Source organism: Anopheles stephensi, chromosome 3, assembly GCF_013141755.1.
Source record: "Anopheles stephensi strain Indian chromosome 3, UCI_ANSTEP_V1.0, whole genome shotgun sequence".
Classification (NCBI taxonomy): Eukaryota; Metazoa; Arthropoda; class Insecta; order Diptera; family Culicidae; genus Anopheles; species Anopheles stephensi.
In genome coordinates this window covers 41,385,478-41,407,702 of record NC_050203.1, presented here as the reverse complement: position 1 = coordinate 41,407,702, position 22,225 = coordinate 41,385,478, and the positions used below count along the sequence as shown (strand labels likewise).

Below are 22,225 nucleotides of genomic sequence, written 5' to 3'. Positions count from 1 at the left end.
AACATTTCAACTCGACCACCTGGTGTACCCTGCAGGTGCGTTGTGAATGCGTGAGCAAACAGCCAACGCATGCTCTGCTCGCGTGAATGGATGCTGAGGAGTAGGAGTGGTTTTACCAATCATGGTGATCAGATAGTGTTCTGATGACAATTTTATAAAGAATTTCTTCAATTAGAGAAAATAAAAATTGAAAGAAAGAAAGTGGTACACACTCAATATAGTCGCTCCTCAAATTAACAATAGAAGTCGTTCCAGTATTTCAGTCGTTATACGAAAAACATTTTAAATGTTCTGGGATTGTCAAAGTCAAATTGAATCTATATATTCAGCATATCGGTCGGGGTGGTCCTTTAGCTAGCGGCCACCGAGATAGCGGCACCAGTATTCGGCAGGCAGGACCGAGAAACGACTCCCATCCAGACCGCCTCCCAGAACGCAGGATTGACTATCCAGCTACGGGGGACATCAGGTCACAGAAAGCCAGAAATGGCAGGCAGAACTTCTACCATTCGAGGCATTCGAGGAACTTCTACCGCCTAAGAAGAAGAGGAAGATATAAGTGTTCGGGTGGTCGAGTGTCAGAGGTGATAACGGACTCTTAATACGGAAGGAGCGGGTGTCGAATCTCGTCTATTCCGTTTCTTCGTACGCAGGACATAGTTGCATAGTCACATCCACGAGTAAAATCAATTCAAGGGAGCCATACATGAGAAGTGAATTCGCCTTGATATAGAGGGTGAATGGTTTCAAAGGAACTGAACCAGGAAATATATGAAATGGAATAGTGAAACAAGCAAAAGTAAATTAAATTTGTAACATGGAAACCCATTGTGCGTTGTTTGATCGATTGCCACAGTTGATATGCTCCATGAAATATTTCACTGTGAATGTGTGAAACATTTCAAGATTCAAACTTTCGTCGATTGCTTTAAACATGCCGTTATATTAATAGAACGAATTTTTGTTCGGATGTTTATATTTTCCATGTATTAAAAAACGGATGTTTCCATGCAATAAAAAAAAAAAACAAATTTCATAGAAATAATTTTAATTAGAGGATAACTCATCTATCCATACTTTTTTTTACCCAGCATATCTTATCCAGCATATCTGCGAGGCTCACTAGACCACCCAGCCAGTTATTCGGTTTATGCAGCTGGAGACTGGTACTGTACTAGTACTGTACTGTACCTCATGGTGAGGTGTTTAAAAATGTAGCATAACAGAAAATAGAAAATATTTTGTTCTGATTCAATTTTCATTGAAATACTGCCGTTATAAGTATATTGGATTAACATATGAATGTAGTAAACCGTGATCGGTATTGCACACTTCAACTGCACAGAAGAATTTTCAGCTCTTTACAAGTATGCAAGTAAGATGATAGAGAACCATTTGTACATATTATCCCGAACCGGATTTCTTCTCGAATGAATCGCACTTATTACGCTTCTGGTCCAACGGCATCTCATCCCAATTGTTGCTAATGAGCTTCGTAATGTGGTCACTTGATGTTCGCTCTGCTTAGCAATTACGTATAGTGGAAGGTAGGTGGTTACGTATAGTAGGCGGAAGGGTACAAAGTTCTATCGACGATATTTGCCGTGTGGTATGTTGTTTAATTATGATGAAAAACATACAGATCGTCCTGGAGCCTGGAGAGTCTTTGAAGTGTCGAGGCCAAAATATTCTCCAGATCCTTGACGGTTTAGTAAACATCAGTAGAGGTTTCTCACAGACGGAAACGGTCTCGTACACCATCATCGACGAGGTGGTTTGAGCCCTCGGAAAGTTTATGTGAGACGTGGGGATGTTGATCAACGACGGCGCTCTCAGTCGATCATTTCGACATTGTTCAGTTGTTTTTAAAGAAAGAGTTTCTCATCAGAAAACACCAACCTGCGTGCAAATAAAGTATTAGTTTGACTGATGTGAGTTATCATCCAATTATCAATAAATTTTATGTTTCGCGATATAAACATTGTTCTTGTTACATTGTTATTGCATGGTGGTCCCCTCAGCAATGTTTCCATATTGGTAAGGATTATCCAGGATTAGCAATGCATTTTTGTGTAGGAGTACTGAGATGAAATGATTTCTTCTGTTGTATCATGACTCGAAAGGGTTTTGTCCTGTCAATGTTGGGTTTCTTCACTTGGTATTTCCATGTGGCTGGGTGCGTGGATGTGAATACTCCGAATTAGATTTATTATTGGTAAGGACCAATGGGTGATATCACTTCACCACTCTTTGACCCAAAGAGTCACCAGAGTGAAAATTAACAATAAAAAAAAAAAAACATAAATATTCCCGAACTCCTAATGAGCCTTCCGACAAACATCCTACTACAACATACAATGTGTAGCGCTAATCATCGTGCCCGACAGAGTCGGTCAACGATCTTTCACGGGTACCCATACCACGCGGTACACGAGTTTTGAGAGAGAGGATCAGTTTCAGTGGCAACACGATCGCCGCGGGATGCACACGCACTCCCGATGACTGTTAGTGTATCGTCGCGTTAGTCATCTAGTAGTCAAGTGACAGTGAAGCGTAAGATCGTGATCGTTAATAACCTGTGCTTGAGGATACATTGAACGTGAGTGTGCAATGCTCGTCGAGTGGGCATGTGAATGGTCCGTGTGTGTGTGAGTGTGAGAGTGCGCGGTGAATAAACACTAGTTTTGAATAGAACTCTTTTTAACAATCGCGCTGTGTTCTGGTGCGATATGGTGATTGAGTTTACATTCAAATGAAGGTTGCAATGAACTGTGTTTTTTAGGTTGGCTGTCAAAAACCACATGTCGAATTGAAGCCGTAACTTCACGGAAGCGGTTTAGATGCTGTGAGTTCGTTAATGTTTCAGCACGGTTTTATACGATAAATTCCTTTTGTTCTGTGGCACGGAGTGCGGCAAGTGATAAAAATAAATCTGCTGTCTCGGGCCGTAGCGCTCAAGCATAATGTACGGAAATCTCCGCCTGTCGTTCTGTCGACTTTCTAAGTTCTTCCTACCAAAGCAAAACACCGAAAAAGAAACACGTAGCCTGAAGACAGTCAGCTATACGGTGTTTCCCTATCCACGAGAAAACTGTTTAGAAGATGCACGAACAGGAGTTTGAGCATTGCAACTCACAGAGAAAAAGCGAGAGCGAGAAAAAGAACTACTTTAGAAGCGAGCGAAAGAAGCAAACAACTAGGCAGAATTTAGTTTCCTCGGGTGAATTGCAAGAACCCAAAATTAGATCATCGCCTTCCGTCGTCTGAGTGTGGTTGCGTTGAGCCGATCCCACCAGTAACGCATTCTCGAACGCACACAATCGATCCCACAGGTGGGACCTAGCCAGAGCTGGTGTGGCTCGCAGTATTGGAAAGTAAATGCACGCACTGTAAATTCAACTAACAGGACCAACAGACACACATTGAGACCGGTATGAACAGACTCGTGAATAATTGTGCAAAACGATAAACAATCGCTAGGACACGCATGCAAATGTGAACCGCACGAGTATGACAACACCCGACTGTTTGTGAGTTTCGACGTCGGTTTTGAGGTTAGGGCATTGTTTGTGCTGCACTGTATGGGTAAAAACTGCCGGCGAGATTGTGTTTCTATTTTCATCCTCATTTCAACAGACAACTAATCGAACTGAACGCTGTGAATGACGCGAATATACGTTTGCATTAGAGATAAACAAACAGACGTTTTCGGCCGATGTGTTCCGATTAATAGTAATATTGTCTTTTTTTGTTTAAATTGGAAACTGGATGTGATTAGTTGGGGAGGCAAATGGAATTAAACCAATTGGAGTAGAATGCAGTTGATTGGTGAATCGCACTTAATTTTGTTTGATATGATGGATGTTATTTACTAGATTTGATGCATTTTAGAGGCGTTCAAATTCAATTGCACATCATTGATGAGAAAGATGCATCACTGTTGCTATAAAAGAGGCATTATAACTATCTAAAATCTAGTATCTGCTACCTGTTTGATTAAACAATTTTAGTCTCTAGCTTGAAGGTCACCTCCTCAAATCCCAGTCAGACCTTCCGTCGGTACGTAGGACACACTATCCAGTTAGATGTAAATAATGCCAAGGCAGTGAGAGATGCCAGACCAGGTTCGGTTGAGGTTGTAAAGTGAATGAAGAATGTTTACTTTTTTGTGTTGTCCATGAAACAAAAAAATCTTTCCATTCGTTAAAAGGATTAGTAGCGCTTCAAATGTAGATCAATGTTCAAAATTTCGGAAATCCGGGAAACAACAACGTGCATTGTTTTGCACCACATAATGAAATTTAAAATTCACTAAAACAATCCTTTCAAATGGATAGTGAAAAAATGCAAGTCAATTGTGGAACTTTGAAATCGTAAAATGGAATCTTACTCTTACACTTAGAGAATTTAACAACAAATCTCCCTTAGTTGCTCCATTATAGGATTGGAAAATTGCACAGTGAACTTGACATATTTCTCTGTTCATTTATTTATTTATTTTATTTATTTATTTATTTACTAATTTACAATTGTCTGCTACCTGGCTTAACAAAGATGAGTAAACCTAACCTAACAGCTAATAAATTACACAAACTATCGAAAAACTACCGAAAGCTCTATGCTGGAGAGGCATAAAGGAAAGAAGGAGAGACGGAGTGGACAGCAAAAAAAAAAAAACACTAAGAGACATGAAGAGAGGATACAACACGAGACCGGAAGGATCTTATAGAGGTATTAAAATCGAAATGGACACAGAATCGATTAAACCATCTGAAACAAGAGAGGAGTGGGTCATTAAAACAATACAAAGAATGACGCATTTCTAAAGATAAAGGATCGCGAGGACGGAGGGAGCGGAAAGGCGCATGTAAACAGACAAGGGAAAGCAGATCCGGAGCATCTGTAGACCCTCGAAGCATGGCGCCAACGAAACAAGGCTGAGCAATGTGGTGTCTCAGATTTAAGGAATCTAGTCCAAGGAGTGGACTATATCGTCGGAGTTGGAGAAGGAGTTTATGTTTCAAATTTAAAATGTTTCCCTAATTGATACTCTGTTAAAAAAACTATACCTCTTCTATGGCATTACAACCTCGTATCTGGATGAGATTTGAACCGCGGTCCTGCTGTTTGAAGATGGATGTCGCTCTCTCCTCGGTCACTTAACAGTCACCGAAAGATAAATAAACAAGACTATGGCGATTGAAACAAGCTAGCAAAAGGTATAAATATGCTTAAATTTGTGTATGTTCTCAAAAGCAGCAGTGTGGACACTCTATTTAAATTATATTTGTATCACACCATCCCGGAGAAAGCATGTCTTGCGAGAGCGAAGGCAAATGTGAAACTAGTTTTCACCATTTTCCGGTCACAAACGAATCACAAAGATTCCTTTTTTGAAGCGAGCAGCAAGAACTCGGTATAAATTTATCCCTGTCGACACAAGGATTAAGAAGCAAGTTTAGCTAGAGTTCTGACATGTGGGATTTTCTTGACACATGAACGGATTAGGGCGACGGCGGCTGTTTTTCTCATGCAGAACCAGGGACAACATCTGCTGCCCCCGGTACTGTAGAAGCGTCTGCTGCTAGAATCCACCGGAGTGGGTGTGTGTGTGTCAGGGCTGGGGAGAGATAAGCTTCGGTGCAGTGTGCAAATGAGAACGGAGTGGCAGGAAGCAAACTAAATATTGGATGATGGAGTTTACACTTTTCAACTTCAAACTTCTAAAGTCAAATGGTAGAAAGACGCTCGCTTTTAAATGATTAGTGCGGTGCGAAGGAAAGGCGAGCTGCAGAGGTTCTTAGCTTTGTACCTGATGCTTAATATAATGTAGACAAAGTTGAACAATCTTTTCACCTTTGTAATACGCTTGTATAAATGTGTAATTCCAACCCGAAGGCAGATGTTTTTTCCTCCCTCTCGTGGTTAAATGTCACACAGAACCAAACGCATACCAGATCGTGCGACGATGCACTCAAAACACAGACCACCGTGTTTTCGTTCAGCTAGTCCCACACGAAGGAGAACGTTTGGCGATACGCACGGTGACTAAAATAATGGAAAATGTGGGTCAGACTTTGGTACTAATATTACCAGCGCTGGTGGACACCCGTTTGCAGCATGCGTCATACGCGATTCTGTGTCGAAGCCGTTCCGAAGCCACTCACGGTGGCAGACTTTACTGGGGAGTGAATTGAGTGTGATGAAGTGTCGTGAAAGTCTGGCAGGGACACGTGACGGGATTGCCATCCGCCTTCGCTGTCGGTCGGTCGGCTGTTGGGATGCGGGTGTTCCTAGCGTTTGACGATTGCGGAAGAATTATGACCCAAATCTGGTGTGTGGCGAGAGTGGTTCTGACGATTGGAAACACGTTGCATCATGGGTGAGATGTTGATGTATTGAAGCTGTTATTTTCGAACACGCAGATTCGTTGCATCAGGTGAATTCAACGCTTGACGGGTAGAAGCAGTTACTGCTACTCTTAACATAAGGCAATATATAACCTTTTTAAATGCATAACACAAAAATTGAAAAGCAATCGAAAGGTGGTAGCTCGTATTAGGACTTGTGTCCAGAAAAATGTTTGAAATCACTGAAAATATTCTCTTTCGTTTGGCTCAATTATTCGCAACGATACAGCGTCAAGGAACAAAGCATAAAAAAAATGGCTGCAAACATAAAATTGCTACACCGACGAATGCAATGTTTATTTGCGGCGCGTTGTGAAATTCCGCCCTCGCTCAATAGACCCAATTTTCCAGTCAATTTTCACACGACGATACTTTCCAAGGCTACCACAGCTGGGCTAATGGAAGTTGGAGTTGGCCGTCGGCCGGTAGTTGTCACTGTGGTATATTTATTTGTTTACATTCGAACCTAAAATAGGACCGCAAAGATGAAACTATCAATAAAGAACCGTGAAATGTTTTTGTAAACAAGCGCGCCACCACCATTGCCACCGGATTCAAAGAAGAATAGCGGAAAACAACACATCCAACACGTTCCCTGACCCAATGAATCAAGCAAATCGTGGATTATGTGTGAACGTGGCGGGTAAATGGCCGTACGGAAGGGTATATTTTGGAGGAATCGAACGAAAGCAAAAAACAAAATGGGCTCAATTCACGTGACATGCCCACAACCACTGCTCTGATGCCGGATGCAGCCGTAACGATGTTTATGGTTCACCTCCACGTGTAGATTGTAGAGATGGGCATAATTGGCAAAACAGTGGAACTGGTTGCGGATGGTTTAAAAAAAATGGAACCAGTTCCCGAAGGTAGATTCAAACAAACCGTCCGGAACCATCAGAATCGTCGGAACCTTCTGGAATTGTCGGAATCGGCGTAACCTGGTCTTCTTTAAAATCGTTGGACCATTTACCAAAGGTGGGTACAATCCGGACCGTTCCAACGATTTCAGATGGTTCCGGACGATTCGGATGATCCCCCACGAATCCGCATAGAAACGACGGTTCAATTTCTTCGGAATCGGAACCGGCGTCAAACCAGCCTGTTCCGGTGAGGAAACGTCCAAACGACCCATCACTAGTAGAATGCAGTGCAATATGACAGGAGCACGATGAGTGATTTATGAGAATCAGTAACGATTTGCCACGCTGTGTAAATGAGGACCATCCGCCACTCCAGCACCAGCCAAAACGAAAAGCCTGGATCGTATCTCCCAATTCGGTATGATTTATTCACACTTCCATCCCAACTTCATCGAGTTTGCCAAAGGGCTTGAGCGCATTTGGCTCCGAAATGCACTCACCGACGATGGCCGTCAGAACATGATCAAAGCCGTTGGCTGTGATTTTCGCTTCAACTACCGCGTGCCGTTTAATGCCGCGAGCCGGCCAAATGGTGGTGCATTGATGTTTGCCAGATTTTGCCCACGATTCCGTACTCAAACAAGCTTGCTTCCGGAAGCTGTTCCGATTGTTGAATGGCACAGGGAGGGGGCGTCGAAGTAAACCACCGATGGGTATGTTTGGATTAGCCGGTTAGCGTGCTGACCCCGACCGGGCGTTAGGGTGGTTTTCGGAAGAGGATGTGTAAGCACAATCGGAGTGAAGTTTTTTGCTTCAATGGAATGATTTATTGGACAGGAGATTACAGAATCTATTAATGCAGGTGCGTTGTGCGTTAATCGGCCGAGCAATTGAAATATTAATTGCTTGGTGTGTAATAAATCCTACGATTGACTGCCAGGACTACAACTATTCGGCTTACCAAGAAGTGGCTGAACGCTCAGATTGTTTGCGATTTCGCATGTCGATGCTGTACGACACGTGATGTCAAAAATAGTTTTCCCGACTGTCCTTGAAAGTTTCCTCACCGCGCATTGCCGGCCATCGTCGCAAACGCACATCTGAGCGGTGGCCATCCTGATACAAAGCCGATCGAAACACAGCCGAACGTAGCGAGTATTGAGTGATTGTTCGTTGCCTGTCTCATGACTGCATTCCTCTTGGCAAGCGCATCAACAGGGTGTGTTTTCCACAGGGCTTCTGTGCTCGGTGGCGTCGTCGGTTAATATGACACTTTAATTGTTATTTATTTAACAGTGCGATCGTCTCCACATCTCGCAAGACGCGTATCCGCAATTGCTGTCGCACGAACCGTACCGATGAAACGGCAGTGAAATTGAAGCGCTAAATATAAGTCACCAAAGCAAACGGTCCACACAGGTCTTCCGGTTGTTACGGTCACGAAACACCGCGCTAATGGTGAAGAATGTTAGAACACCGATTTGGTTGGAGTCGGAGTCTGGCTGTTCTGATGCCGTACGGAAATGGAAAATCGTGGAGACATTTTTGGAATGTCGCTTTGTTCGTGGTGGCCATTGTTTTAGTGTGTGTTTTTTTATCCGCTTTCGGTCGCATACAAGGGTCACATTCCGGAATGAATCCGAATAGCTTTTGCTTTTCTATTTTCGTGTGCGTGGTTCGTATTGATTCAGAGCATGGATTAATGCTTTCCACTAAATGAATGAATTTTTCAATTTTCCGTCCAATACCAAACAATGGTAAACTGATCGTTTTTAGCTTCTGTGCCCATTTTGTATCATCCACGGCACGGCACGTCATCCGTACGCGTGTATCTTTGTAATGGTTACGGTGTCGTATGTCCTGCTGACATGCGCGCTGTCACCATCTTGCGGCGTTACGTTTGTCAGCGTTTCCCGATCTACTTACGATCTGAGTGATTAAGGCTGTCGTTCCCGGCGACGGTTAAGGTGGTTGACCATCTGCCGGCAGCGCCAGTATCAACGAACCGCTTCACCGAGAGCAACGCCTCGGTTTCTCGACTTCGAGTCCTCCACCGGGAAGGGGGCCGCTTTGTGGCGTGACGGCCCGTAACGCACACCTCCGATGGGCCCTATTGACGCCCCAAAACGATAGAGTTAGCGCGATCACGATCGCGAAAAAGAAGAGAACAAAACCGCGAAAGGTCGCGAATTTCACGATCGATACGTGCGTGCGATGCACATTCGAGTGTTCGAAACGAAAAATCGACCGTGTGTACGAGCAAAAGCTGCATCGGAATCGGAATCGGTATTGATTGTGAAAGGTGGTGAAAATCGTCCGACACAACGCCATTAAACAATTGCCAAACAGCACGAGTGTAGCTGCAGTGCGTGAAAACGGGGTTCACTTTACTTTGAGGCGATTGTGCGGCGGTGATGGCAATACTCTTGATACACTTGCGCCGCATTCTGCTTCTGGTCACGGTCGTCTATCTGGTGAGCGAGTTCGTGCGGAAGCTGCTGTACGGTGGGACAGCGGCCGTACTGCGCTCGTCGCGTTCCGTTGGCGGTTTCCTGTTTGCCAAGCGGCTTCACCTGCAGCCCTGGTTCTACATCTACACGCTTTATCTGTACCTGCTGCTACAGACCGGGGCCGGCTTTAATCAGTTGAATCTGTTCGATAACTTCTTCCGATAAGAGTGCGCCGGCTTTGCATATCCAGCGGCCGTGTTTTTGTGTCTAGCGGTGGCCGCTCGTGTTCGACGATCGAAACCGTGCTGGCTGGCTCCGGTAAGGTGGGCCGCGAGTGTGTCCGTGTGTTTCGCATCGGTTCGTTGGTGAAATAAGGGTGTTTACTTACGAGTGACAGGGAGCACGAGTACAGGCCGGATCTAAAAATAAGACTGCGCCAGCGAATTAGTCCGCCGAACACGAAACCCGGCACGGATACTGTACGAGTACGGATGGTATGGGTAGCGATGTTTGCGATCGTGGTACGCACACACGAGTGATCTGCGGTGATCTGTGGCAGTGCGTGTGTACGATGACTTTTGCACCAATACGCGGCGATGCAAGCGTTCGATGTGTTGAATGCGGTGCGCAAGGAGAAAATCCCTGAAACTCCCTGCCGCATTACTCCTGCGAGTTTTCCCTCTAGAACTCGTACTGGAAGAATCGGGTGCGTGTGTGTGTGTGTGCGTGCGTGATCTGGTGCAAGCGGCTCGGGACGTGCAGTACAGGGCCTACGTCGCCAGTTGTGTCGCGATTGTGAGCTAGTGTCAGTGAAATGTGTGCGAGACGAAGACATTCCCGGGCACCACAGCACATGGTTCGGGAAAGCCGTTTTATTTTTTATTTTTTGCGAAAGTGTTTCATGATCTGATCTCCGCGTCAAGTGTGTTCTATCGCGGCGTTAGATAAGGGCCATTATTTGGGTGGTAGCTGTTCGGGGAGCCGGTACGGAAATGTTCTAGGGCGAATCTAGAGCTCGCTGCAGTCCACTCCACGGTGAAGCAAAAGTGTAGCGTAGCGAACGTTAGTTCGAAGACGGAGCTCCGAGAGCACGAGTGATGCAACAAGTGGGCCGGCGAGCTCAATTTTCAGTGTGAAGTGATTGGTTTTGCAACGGACAACGATTCTAGCTAACGCCACTTTTCTCGGACATTTCCAGCCGAATCGTTCCGACAGTCCGGCGAGTGGTTCTTCAGTGCTTGATGTAATATCGATTGACAGCGAGCAATCGAGAAGGTTTTAGTTTAAGCTACCGTGAAAGAGTGTTTTAAGCCGTCCAAAGGTGCAGTGTGGTGACCACAGACAGAGATCTAAATCACATCATTGGGTTGGGTTTGAAATGGTAACAATTATATTGGTGAAGCGTTGTGTGGAAAGTATGTCAGTGTTCCAGTTAGAAGAAGTCTACACGAAAACAACCGCTGGTGATAATTAGTAGCAGCACGAGTCCAGTAGTAGTCGTTCGAACGACTCGCACATCTTCAACGTACGGATCTGAACGGATGCTATCAAAATGTCGTATCGAAGTTACAATGTAAGTAAAAGTCTTCCAACTTAAGGTTCTTCTTACCTAAGACGATTTCAAACAACACACAAAAATACGCCACAGTCCTACATGGAACTCGAGTAGCTTATATTGGGTACTTCTTCTTAATGTTGCAAGAACTCTCTACTAGCCTTTGCTCTATTCCGTTGAATCAGACGGTTCCTGCCAGCGAGAAGCCGGGAAAATCCCTCACCAATCCTTTGCACAATTTACGGCTAACAAATTAGGAATCGAGGAATCATCGCTTACAACAAAACTCGTCGTCATCGGTTCTGAGTCAGTTGATCGTTCTATTTTAGATTCAGTTTGTTTCTTTTCTCTGCTCACAAGTTGCATCGTGTACCATTCCATCGGCCCATTTTCTTGCTTGCTCCGGTCCTAGCGCTGTTGATGTACCGTGACTTATGAATCATCCGGGAGTGTCAGCATCGTGCGGAGGCCGGAGACCAATTTATGACACTCTTACCGAAGCGCACCCATTTTCTCAGCGGAACGACCAAAGTCCTCACACTTTTTCCCTCTCACGCTCAGCTGTGTGGAAATTGGGGCTTCGTATCACAGGGATGGTGTGGTGCAAATAGAATTCCTTCCCGATGAGTATCCAATGCAACGACCGCTCATAAAACTTACCTCAGACTGTGGACGGATGGGTGCAAAGCGTTTCGTGGCGTGTATTGTTTACACGTGTGTGTTTTTTCGGTATTGTTTTTCCTTTTTTCTTTCATTCCCCATGCCAAGTGGGCGTTAAGTTCGCGCGAGTACATCAAACACGCTGGTGCGCTGTCAACTCTCAAGATACTAATGCATCCGCTTACGAAGTGGGGAAAAGTCGGATCGTGTTGACGCGTCCGCAACACCGGGACCTGAATGCAGTTTTGTCGAGTGCGAGTGTAGTTTTCGCGGTACGATGGCAAAGTTTTTAATTGCATTCGGCGATGGAAAACAGGTCATGCGCCGAGGATTGGAGAACTAAATATAACCAGCAAGTTAATGGGTACGTGTTTTATCCTCTCATTTTGAGGTGTCCGTGTCGTGCGCTTGGACAAATCCAGGTTATGGGGAAGCGATGTTTTGGCTGGGAATCAGGTTAGATTAGCTAAACAGAAATAAACAGCCCAAAGTTCGAGCGGAAGAGTATTTTTCTATCCAATGATTCATCGAAGATTGTGAAAAGTGATTCTGCTAAGTGATTACTTTTTCTGATAGGCAATTAATATAGCAATATAGGTTATCAATTCTTATTTATATACATTTGTTGATTGGATTGGAATGCTGTTCGCATATTGACTAAAATCCCAATAAATGAGAAAAAATTAAAAATAATCTCCCAAGTAAACTAAAATGTATGCAAATCAAGACCATTTATTATTTAAAACCGACTGTCATGTTGGTGACTTGTAAAATAAATTAGAGAAAAAACTATCATACACAGAATCTACTAGCTATCTGCAGGTAGCATCAAGTCAAGGAAGCCGATAATGGTATGCTGAGATCCTCTCAGGTTGAAGAGGATAGAAGCGGAAGAAGAGAAATAAACTATATAGCTGAAAGAAGCTTGGCAGGATACGTTTTTATTCAGAAATTTAGTAATAAATTATAGAATAACGGTTGGATTTTAATTTCTTTGAGCAGTCACTAGGAAAGCGAACAATTCATGCCTTCTATTGACTGCTGGATAGATAGGTTAAAGTTCATCTTCTTCTTTGGCCTAACGACTTCTTAAGTCATGCCTGCCATGGTTGTGGTGTTGTCCACCGAGCCGCTCTTTAGTTATAGTTCTATTATGAATTATGCATAAATTTCAAGTTACTTACTTATCAGGCTCTACAACCGCTTTGCGGTCTTGGCCTGCTGCAACAATCCACGATACCGCTCACGGTTCAGCGCCGTCGTCTGCCAATCCGTTATCTCGGCCGTTTTGGCGGACGCATCAACGCCATCACTCCATCTCAATTTGGGCCTACCACGCCTCCTCTGTCCGTGTGGACGGCCTAAAAGGACGTTAAGGGCTGGGTCGTCCGGTATCATTCTCATGACGTGACCAGCCCACCGGAGCCTGGCGAGTCTAATGCGCTGCACGATAGTGAGATCATCGTACAGCTCGTAGAGCTCGTCATTGTAGGGGCTCCTCCATTGTCCTTCGTTGTCCTTCCACACATACGGGGCCAAAAATCCTTCTGAGCATCTTCATCTCGAACCCGGCTAAGAGGGCTTCGTCAGTTTTGGACAGAGTCCATGTCTCAGAGGCGTATGTGAGTACTGGGACTATAAATGTTCTGTACAGTCAAAACCTCGTCCGTCGCGACAGGTATTTCGAGTGGAGAAGTATCCTCAGGCTGTAGTATGACCGATTGGCAGCCAGCACCCGTGCGCGTAACTCAACATCAATGTTCTTGTCGGTGCTGACTTTTGACCCCAGATAGGTGAAGTTTTGGACGACTTCGAAGGTGCGGTCACCTATCTGTACATCACCCCTGCGTACATAAATTTCTACATAAAAATTCAATTAAAAATCTCCAGTTTGTAGTGCATATCCATCATTGCTTTTTGATAGGGAAAAAACATTTTTCAACACAAAAAAATGCTTGATAAGTATTACACGAACTATTTCCTGTTTGTAGACCTGAAAGGAATGCACACTGGAATAGAATTTAGGCCCAGTGATGAAATAGTCGCTGAAACAGAGAAAGAGCCTATTTTGAGGCTAAAAACAAATCTGGAAAGGTTTCGGCCTACCATTTCTAGCTTACTGTGATATTACCCTTAGCTGGATAGTCGTTCCAGAAGACGGGGAGGCGTTCTCTGATGGGATTTGAACCCCGGTCCTGCCGTATGAAAACAAATTATGTTATTATGTGTTATGGCAGCGAAAAGAATAGATTTAAAAAAAGTGAATTAAACGCAAAGCAAATCTTTTCTCGAAGATAGGACTAAGCCTTATCTACCCACCTGTTAATGTATACACATTTACCCTTCTAGTCACACTACTCTTATAACATGACACCAATTTTGAGAAAACTAATATAAATCAACAGCATCTTACAGCCTATAGTGAAAGGAAAGAGTACAGCTGTAAGATATTGATATTGATACGCTTACGTTCCGGCCCGTTTCAGTATCCTTGGTCAACGTCGAGTTACAATTCAAGCTCATCATCGTATTCTGCATCATCCAGTCTGCCAAGTTCCTATCGAAGCTCCAGAGTATGTATTTTCAAGCCCTCTCTTCCATGTTCTGTTGGGTGTCTCGGTGTGGTCAAACAATTCATATTTGGTTCCACAGCTTCTCGAAATTCCTTATTGTATTTAAATCCTTGAATTATTTTATGCTTGTTGTTCTACTCCTTACGTTATGTACTTTGTAACAGTTTTGTAATGTGTCCCATTCCCTTATTGTCCGGCTATTGTTGTCTTTTGTTTGTGTGATTGATTCCCTTACTCCAGATAGCATACTGATAAGCATATCTGGTTGTTGGTTTTGGTGTTTTGATTTGTCCACTGTCCCACAATGTCCCACAAAGCGTTTCCCCGAACGACTGATTCGGCTCACTCCCATTTAATTGTACCAATGTGTCCAATGTGTTGTGTATCGTCGTGTGTAAGTGTGCATAAAATGGTGACTCGGCTGTCGTCACCGATAATGCCAGCGTATGACTTCGCAACATACGCCGGGGTACGCCGGGTTTTTCGTCAGCGTACTGATTGACAGGTTGGCTTGCCCGCGATATTTACGTCGTTGCGTTTCCGTGCTATTTCTGTAGTAGCGCGAGTCCCGAGACTGCAAATAGAGGCAACTGCTTGAGCGTGAAAGCGGTAAATTCTGCTAGTTTCAAATGGATGCCAACTGTTTGGTAGACTAGGTGACGATTGGTTAACGCTTGCTTAAGGACACTTCTTACGTCTGAGCAGCAGATTGTGCATCGTGCTGTGTTGCTTTCCAACAGAAATGGCTGAAAAATAAGCAACACGAGATCGGATACAGGCTTAGAATTGGCGTCAGGAATTGAAGATTTATTGTTAGCAATGCAGCTACATGTCTGAATTTAGCCGATGCAGCTTCCTGCAGGAGCATCAAAGGATTGATGGATGTTGCTTTTTTTCGAAATCCGTGTGTAACGGCATGTTTCAAAAATGCAACCGTTTTGCTGGCATCCGCAGGTTTATTTGCTGGCGCTTGCAGGAATTCTCATAAATCAATGTGACTTTGTTTGTATGTAGCGTCTGCATGGGTAACTCATGTTACGGCTCGGGGAAAAAAACATTTAAATGTCCCTAGTCCCTTATTGAATGAAATTTATGTAAAAGTTTTAATTTGTTTTCGATTATTACAATTGTCCGCTCACTAAAGCTTATTTATCCCTTCGCATTGCTAGTGAAATTAATATATTTCGAACATCTGTTTCCATTGTAGTTCTCGACCGAACCCTCAACGACGTCTCGGTTCGGTTCGTTGAGTTCCACGAGCACTTACCGTCCGTCATTTTCTTCCGGGAGCTACCGAACGCCTCGACCAACGACGACCACCACAGCTCCGAGCTCGAACGTTTCCTCCTTCATCAGCCGGTACTCTAGCTTGGCAGCCGATAAGGAGAAGGAAAGGGAAAGAGACAAGGCGAAGGAAGAAGAACGACGGAAGGAGCGTGAATTAAGGGAGAGGGAACGCGAAAAGGAACGCGATCGCGAGAAGGAACGATTGATCGAAACATCCAAGAAGCTCGAGGCAGAAATAAAGGAGAGCAAACCTGCTCCACTGAAGAAGTCTTCACTGATTGCGGCAAAGTATGGTTCCAGCAAGGATGTAACAGCGGCCGATGATTCATCGTCGAAGAGCGGTACAGCTAGCAAGATCCAATCTACTAAAGAATCTGGATTGAAGCCAAAAAAGGATAACGCACCGCCTGTTACGTTCACCACACGCTATGGACGAACCGGAGTTGCACGGGAACAATCCCGAGAACCGAGTCCAGCGACAAGAACAAACTCTTCCACATCGATCGCTACGCGAAGCAGGCAGCGTGATCCAAGTCCTGCCGCTACGGCTGTCACTGAGAGGGCACGGTCTCGTGATCCAAGCCCCGCCGTAGAACCAAAGCGTACCGGAGGGTATGCGTTGGCAATAGCTAGTAAGCTGTCCGGCACAAAGCTACCGCAACAGAATGCTCCCAATGAATATCGCAGACAATCGAGCGGTACCACATTTGGCCAGAGTAGGGCACGATCGCGCGATCCCAGCCCAACCGTTCGTACCAGAACTTCGCGCGAACCAAGTCCCATGGAGCAAAGGCGAATACAGTTGGCGAACAAAATGATCGCTACAGCAGCTCGCTCTCGCGACCCAAGTCCGGCACCGGTCCAGCAGTTAAAGCAGCCGGGCGGGACGAGCAAACAGGGTACTAATGCTGATCAAAAACAGCGGTTTACGAGCTCCATAACAATCAAAACCGCACCTGGAGTACGGTCGCGCGATCCCAGCCCAGCAGAACCGAGGAAGATCCCAACGTTCGGTAATGCGAGCAAGGTGCGATCGCGAGACCCAAGTCCAGCGGACACGAAACGAGCAAGTGGACGAGCATCTCGCACGGGTAACGATTCTGGTATAGTGAAACCATCGACGTTTGGCTCGGCTACAAGAAAAACGCGTGATCCAAGTCCCAGCGTCAATAGTAAGGTGCGCAGTCGGGATCCAAGTCCAGCAACGGTTCCGCGACGATCTTCACGAGAACCAAGCCCTGCCGAATCGGTACGAGAGAAGTATGGACTGGGGGCGACTGGAGCGTATCGACCGTACGGCCGATCGAACAGTGCTCTGGGCGCTAGTCATCGGTTTGGCGCCAGTGCCAGCCCCGTTCCCAAGAGCCCAATAGCAGATATTGCACTGTCGTACATGACGTCCAGCGAGGCAATTGCATCACGTACAAACCGGCCTTCCTCAAGACTACGGCTCAACTCACAGTCTCGCGAGCCATCGCAATGCTCGTCACCGCTTACAGCCAGTCAGATCTTTTCCCCGGAGCCACGCCCAGCTTCCAATGAGGACCAAAAGCGAGAAGGATCCTCATCGTCGTCGGAAACCACTGCGACAAGCTCGTCGTCAGAGGAATCGTCGGAAGAAACGGAAAGTAGCGTAGAGCCCGAACCAAAAATATTTATCGAAATAACGCTGGTTACGCGTGGAACGTCCCCGACGCCACCGGGCGCAACACCGCTCATTCGAGCCCGCCGGGCAGAAATGTGTAAAACCATCGAAAAGACTATTCAGAAGCAACTGCTTCCTGTGGAAACGGCTGACAAGCAGATTCAGTCCGATCGGATGGATGATCCTACGAAATACCTGCGCTACGGACAACCTTCCACACGGAGCTGGTCCCCATTCCTCGACCAAAAGTACGGTACATCCTCACCGACGCTTGGGTATACGCGTTATTCAAGCGCGTCTTCACGATACAGTCGCGACAGTCCGAGTTTCAGTCGTGAAACGAGCGTCAGCTCATCGAAGAGTGACGCACCGGAGAAGAAGGAGCTTTCAACGCTAGCTGCCAGAGTGAAGGAGCTTAGTTTGTCCAAATCCAACAGTACCAAATCCACTGCAAGTCGATCGTCGACGGGAAGCTCCCCGGGTGGCAAGCAGAAAACGCCACCCAAACAGAAATCTCCGGAGAAACCTCCACCAGCACCGACCAAGGATAGTCCATCGCCTGTTCGTTCGGTCGCGAATAAAGACTTCCGCAAGTCGGCACTGAACATGGGTCCAGCTCCCGAGCGGCCACGCAAATCATCCACATCGTCGAGCAAATCGTCCAGTTCTTCGGCATCGACGGCAACGCCAGTCGCCGAAACGAATGGGCCCTCAAGTCGCATTCCAAACGTACGGCAACAAAATGGAACGAAGCTAACAAAACGCTCAGATCGTTCGGCTTCGACCAGCTCGGAAGACACCAGCAGCGCTAGCGCATCCTCCGGAACTGACACAGATCGTGAGCAGTCGATCACGCGTACGGCACCAAATGAGCCGGACGATCTGAGTGCCGCCACGGATGCCTCCAACGCCAACAATGAGCTGCTTTTGCGTGCGATACAGCTGGCAACAAACTTTGTGAACAACCAGAATCGTAATGCAACCAGCTGGTACGATAACGCTAGCACAACTAGCATGTCGGAGAGCTTCGCGGCGGACCCGAACGGTAAATCGGGCTGGGAGGCGGGAACACACTACATGGAGAGCATTAAGGATGACTCCAGCAACGACGAGGACGAAGAAGATGATGAGGGTGATGGGAATGAACGACAGGAAAAGGAAGGTGACGACGATGGTCAGAAGCCGACCAGCGACTATCAGCAAGCGATGTGGTGGAGGCGCTCGGGTAACTTTGAGCAAACGGCGACAGTGCAGGAAACTGTGCCGAGTGCCCGTAGCTACACGTACCGCATCAGGCGCGTAGAATCGGGCGAGAAACCGTGGTGGTTGACAGACGATGGAAATAAACCAGTGCCTGAGTTGGAACCGGACACGGCGGAAGCGTCCAGTACAGCCGAGCAGGATATGGCGGGTGGGACAGAGGCCGCAACCGACGATGGTCGTACGACGGCTGCAACAAGCATATTTGAGAGCCAAACACTCAGTCCGTTCCGTCCGATTAGGGTGACGCGTGTCGAGTCCGGTGAACGGGCATGGTGGATGAAGAGTACCGAGAACGTAGCGGCAAAGTCGTCCGGCGAGCGAAGCAAGCAGCCCAGCAAGGAACAAACCCCTGAATCGGTGGGCGGTGGCAAGAAGAGTCCCGGATACACAGTGTTTAAGCTTGAAGCGGAAGATGAGGAGTGGTGGGAACAGGCCATGGCTGATCTTTCCCGCAAAGATCAGACGTCCGGTAGCAGTCCCAGCAGCACGTCCGGCAGTCGGGAGCCATCGAAGGAGCCTACACCGGAACCGCGAAGTCAAGGAATCATGCTGACTCGTGTCGTGTCGGGCGAGAAGGCTTGGTGGTTGTACAGCTCCGAGAAGGTGAACGAGCTTGGCAAAACGTCGGCGACAGAAGACACCGCAGACAACGGTATCGAGAGCAATGAATCGGTGCGTGAGTGTAGCCCGGTGAAAGCGAAACCGTTTAAAATAACGCGCATCGAGTCCGGCGAGCAGCCCTGGTGGATTTTGGAGACCTCTGACGCACCCGTGTCCCGGTCAGGATCAAAATCGAACGTTGTGAGCCGATCGAACAGCTTCAACTCCAAGGCGAGCGGTAAACAGACCAGCCCGACAAAGTATCGCATCACGCGTGTCGAGTCGGGCGAAAAGGCCTGGTGGATGACCGGTGACAGTCCGGACGAGAGCGCTGAAAGTCCCCGCAAGCTGTCCTCCTTTGTCGAACAACACGGAGAAGAGGAAGCGGATCTGCAGAACGCGGACATCGAGGCACAGGTGGAGCAGGAGCTGCAGAGCATCACAAACTTTGTGGCCGGTTTGCCGAAATTCCCCACGGGTGACTACACCATCGAGCCAATTACCAGCGAAACGCCACCGCTGGGTGATCGGGCAAGCCCGGAAGGAGAGGCTGGTGGACGGGCTTCCCCGTACGATAACATTCCCTCGACCATGTCCTCCGTTCCACTGCAAGCGAACGTTCAAGCTGTTGCGACCGTCTCGTTGGAGCACGGCGCGAACGTTTCAGCGGACGTTGGTGGTTTCAGCACGCGGAAGGATACGCAGTCGCCGGTGTTCATCTCACGGCACACAAACATTGACGATCTGTTGGGTGGTTCGTGCCACCCGCTCAGCCCCATGATGGACAGGATGTTTGTTATGGATGAGCTGCAGGAGATCACCCCGAAGGACGTCCGAGTGCACGACAGTACACCGCAGTTCATTGATTACGCAGGGCAACAGAGGTAAGTTTGTCGTGAAGGAATCATCTATCTTCCACGTAGTATTTGCAGACTCAGTACATGTTTAAAGAACCCACACAGTAACAGGTAGAAATGCAGCTGGTTATTTCAAATATATAAGAGAATAGCCTTATTATTGATATTTATATATCGATACGCATAACAGCGTAACACTCAAACGAACAGAAAAACTTTTAAATGTCGCTTTAAATTTCAGTTCTGTTTCTATAACCTAATTGATAGAATCCCCTTCTATTTATAGAATAAGCTATTACTTTGAACATCAACCAGAATTTTCTACCGTAGTTATGGCAATTGAAGTAGTTAAAATCTTTCAAATCGTATTTGTGATTTTAGTACAGTTTAGTACACCGTTCAATAAGATCGATACACCGTATTCACCACATCGTTGTGGTTTGTGCCTCGGCTAAATGCACATTCGTTCTCACTCGTAACGTAACTCACCACATTTTCACTTTCTCTCTTTCACAGGCAACGCAAAGCGAGTACGGTGAGTATATTTAAACACAATCAATCTACTTTATTCTGAATTATTGCTTTTTACACAGCATTACTAGCTTTTTATCTTTTAAACGATTTTCTAGTTTTATTACATGTAACACACTATGGGAAACAATTTTGCCCTTAATTTTTTGCAATACTATTCTATTCTTACTGTGCTCGATCATCTTGAGCATGCGATTCGCATGAACCGGTACACATGCTGCACCCACTGGTACACATTAACCACCTGTGGAATCTTTCCGACTTTCATAAATGGACCATATCCCACCTACCATTGGAAAATAGAAGCAAATTTTATGTTTCACTTGCTAGCTACAGCCAGTTTGGCAACAGTTTGAACACATCTTGGTAGCATTCAGATGTTCCACGGAACCGAACAAAGTGGATTGGAGGTGGTGACGGCAATTTGCGGTCATTTCACCAACCATTCAGGTGCTATTTTAGGAAGCATGAATCTATTGCATGCAACAAGTTTTCATATTTTAAATACATTTATAGACAGCTGTGATATTTTAAGTTAAAGTTTTACGGGTACTTGGTTTCATAATTATCCGGAAGTGAATATTTTTGAACGTGGTAGTTTGAGTATGCAGCTTGGGTCATCGACCCACCGGCAGCTTGACCCACATGCGCACACCCGTGAGGTGAGACATGCAAATCACCCCGTGGCCGGGTTGCAGAGATTATGATCCATGCAGGCGAGCCGTTCGTCTTGGCACATCAACCGATGATCATACCGAAGATAGGATCACGTGACCGGCGAATAATAAAACATTTATTTGAGGATGAGGATTAAGAATATATGCTTGAAGTATTTCCATGCATCGAAAGATTTATGGTTGGATGGTTGGTTGGATTGGTTCTAACAGAAATAGCTTAACCGATTAGAACAACGTCCAACCGCTGTTCGCATTACAGTCTGATGTACTGGTATGACCAATTGTATCAAATGATATTTTAATGGATAATTGCTTGCACGCGTTCCCCATTATAAATTATATCGCGAAGAGATCATTGAGCCTGGAGATACACAGAGCATCTAGGATAGTTAATATAAATTGATCTCTTTTACTCAAAATGGAGCAGCTAAGATGAGCTAACCACCTCACCACGGAGGAACCACATGTCTGCGAATTTATTTTCAACCCGACTATCTAAATGCGCATTTTCCATACGCACGCAATATGCACCCACATTACGCGTCACACAAACGCAAACCGCCCCTGCCGAAACGAATCTCCTTCTCCCGCGGGGTACAGTCTAAACAATTTTTATCGTTTAAAAATAGGCATTATTTCATCAGCAATGAGCTGAAATCATCCATCTTTTCCGTTGTGATAGCAGCGCCGTGGTCAAACATGTGGAGGGAAAAAAAGACAGCAACGTGGCCGCGCGTTCGTTCGCAAACACAAACATTGCGTACGATACGTCAGGCTTCCTGCATGACGCGTCCTGGACGATGGACGACTCCTCCCGGGAGGGGAGCCCGTTGAGTGAAGCAAACCACGAACTA

The 22,225-nt window shown here is 46.1% G+C and overlaps 2 protein-coding genes across 10 annotated transcripts in view; both read left to right on the top strand.

The window, feature by feature from the left end:
* Positions 1-2,447: 2,447 nt before the first annotated feature.
* LOC118512251 (FH1/FH2 domain-containing protein 3-like) overlaps positions 2,448-22,225 on the top strand; it is a 76,557-nt gene continuing 56,779 nt past the window's right edge. For 4 of the 9 annotated variants that reach the window (XM_036056400.1, XM_036056399.1, XM_036056397.1 and 1 more), the window contains exons 1-4: positions 9,992-11,296; positions 14,425-14,511; positions 15,719-20,190; positions 20,680-20,698. In XM_036056400.1, coding sequence (XP_035912293.1) covers positions 11,276-11,296; positions 14,425-14,511; positions 15,719-20,190; positions 20,680-20,698 — 4,599 coding nt within the window. In that variant the 5' untranslated portion in view covers positions 9,992-11,275. Of the gene's footprint in view, positions 2,554-8,701; positions 9,576-9,989; positions 11,297-14,424; positions 14,512-15,718; positions 20,191-20,679; positions 20,699-22,225 lie in introns of those variants that run through there. The other 5 variants (XM_036056395.1, XM_036056394.1, XR_004906275.1 and 2 more) reach the window with 5 other exon arrangements.
* LOC118512291 lies at positions 9,575-10,865 on the top strand. Its single transcript, XM_036056513.1, has one exon. The coding sequence runs from the start codon at positions 9,688-9,690 to the stop codon at positions 9,946-9,948; it is 261 nt and encodes an 86-aa protein (XP_035912406.1). The 5' UTR covers positions 9,575-9,687; the 3' UTR covers positions 9,949-10,865.

What these genes read in the sequence shown, in the direction of transcription:
- LOC118512291 (XM_036056513.1), top strand. Translation starts at nt 9,688, where the DNA reads ATGGCAATACTCTTGATACACTTGCGCCGCATTCTGCTTCTGGTCACG.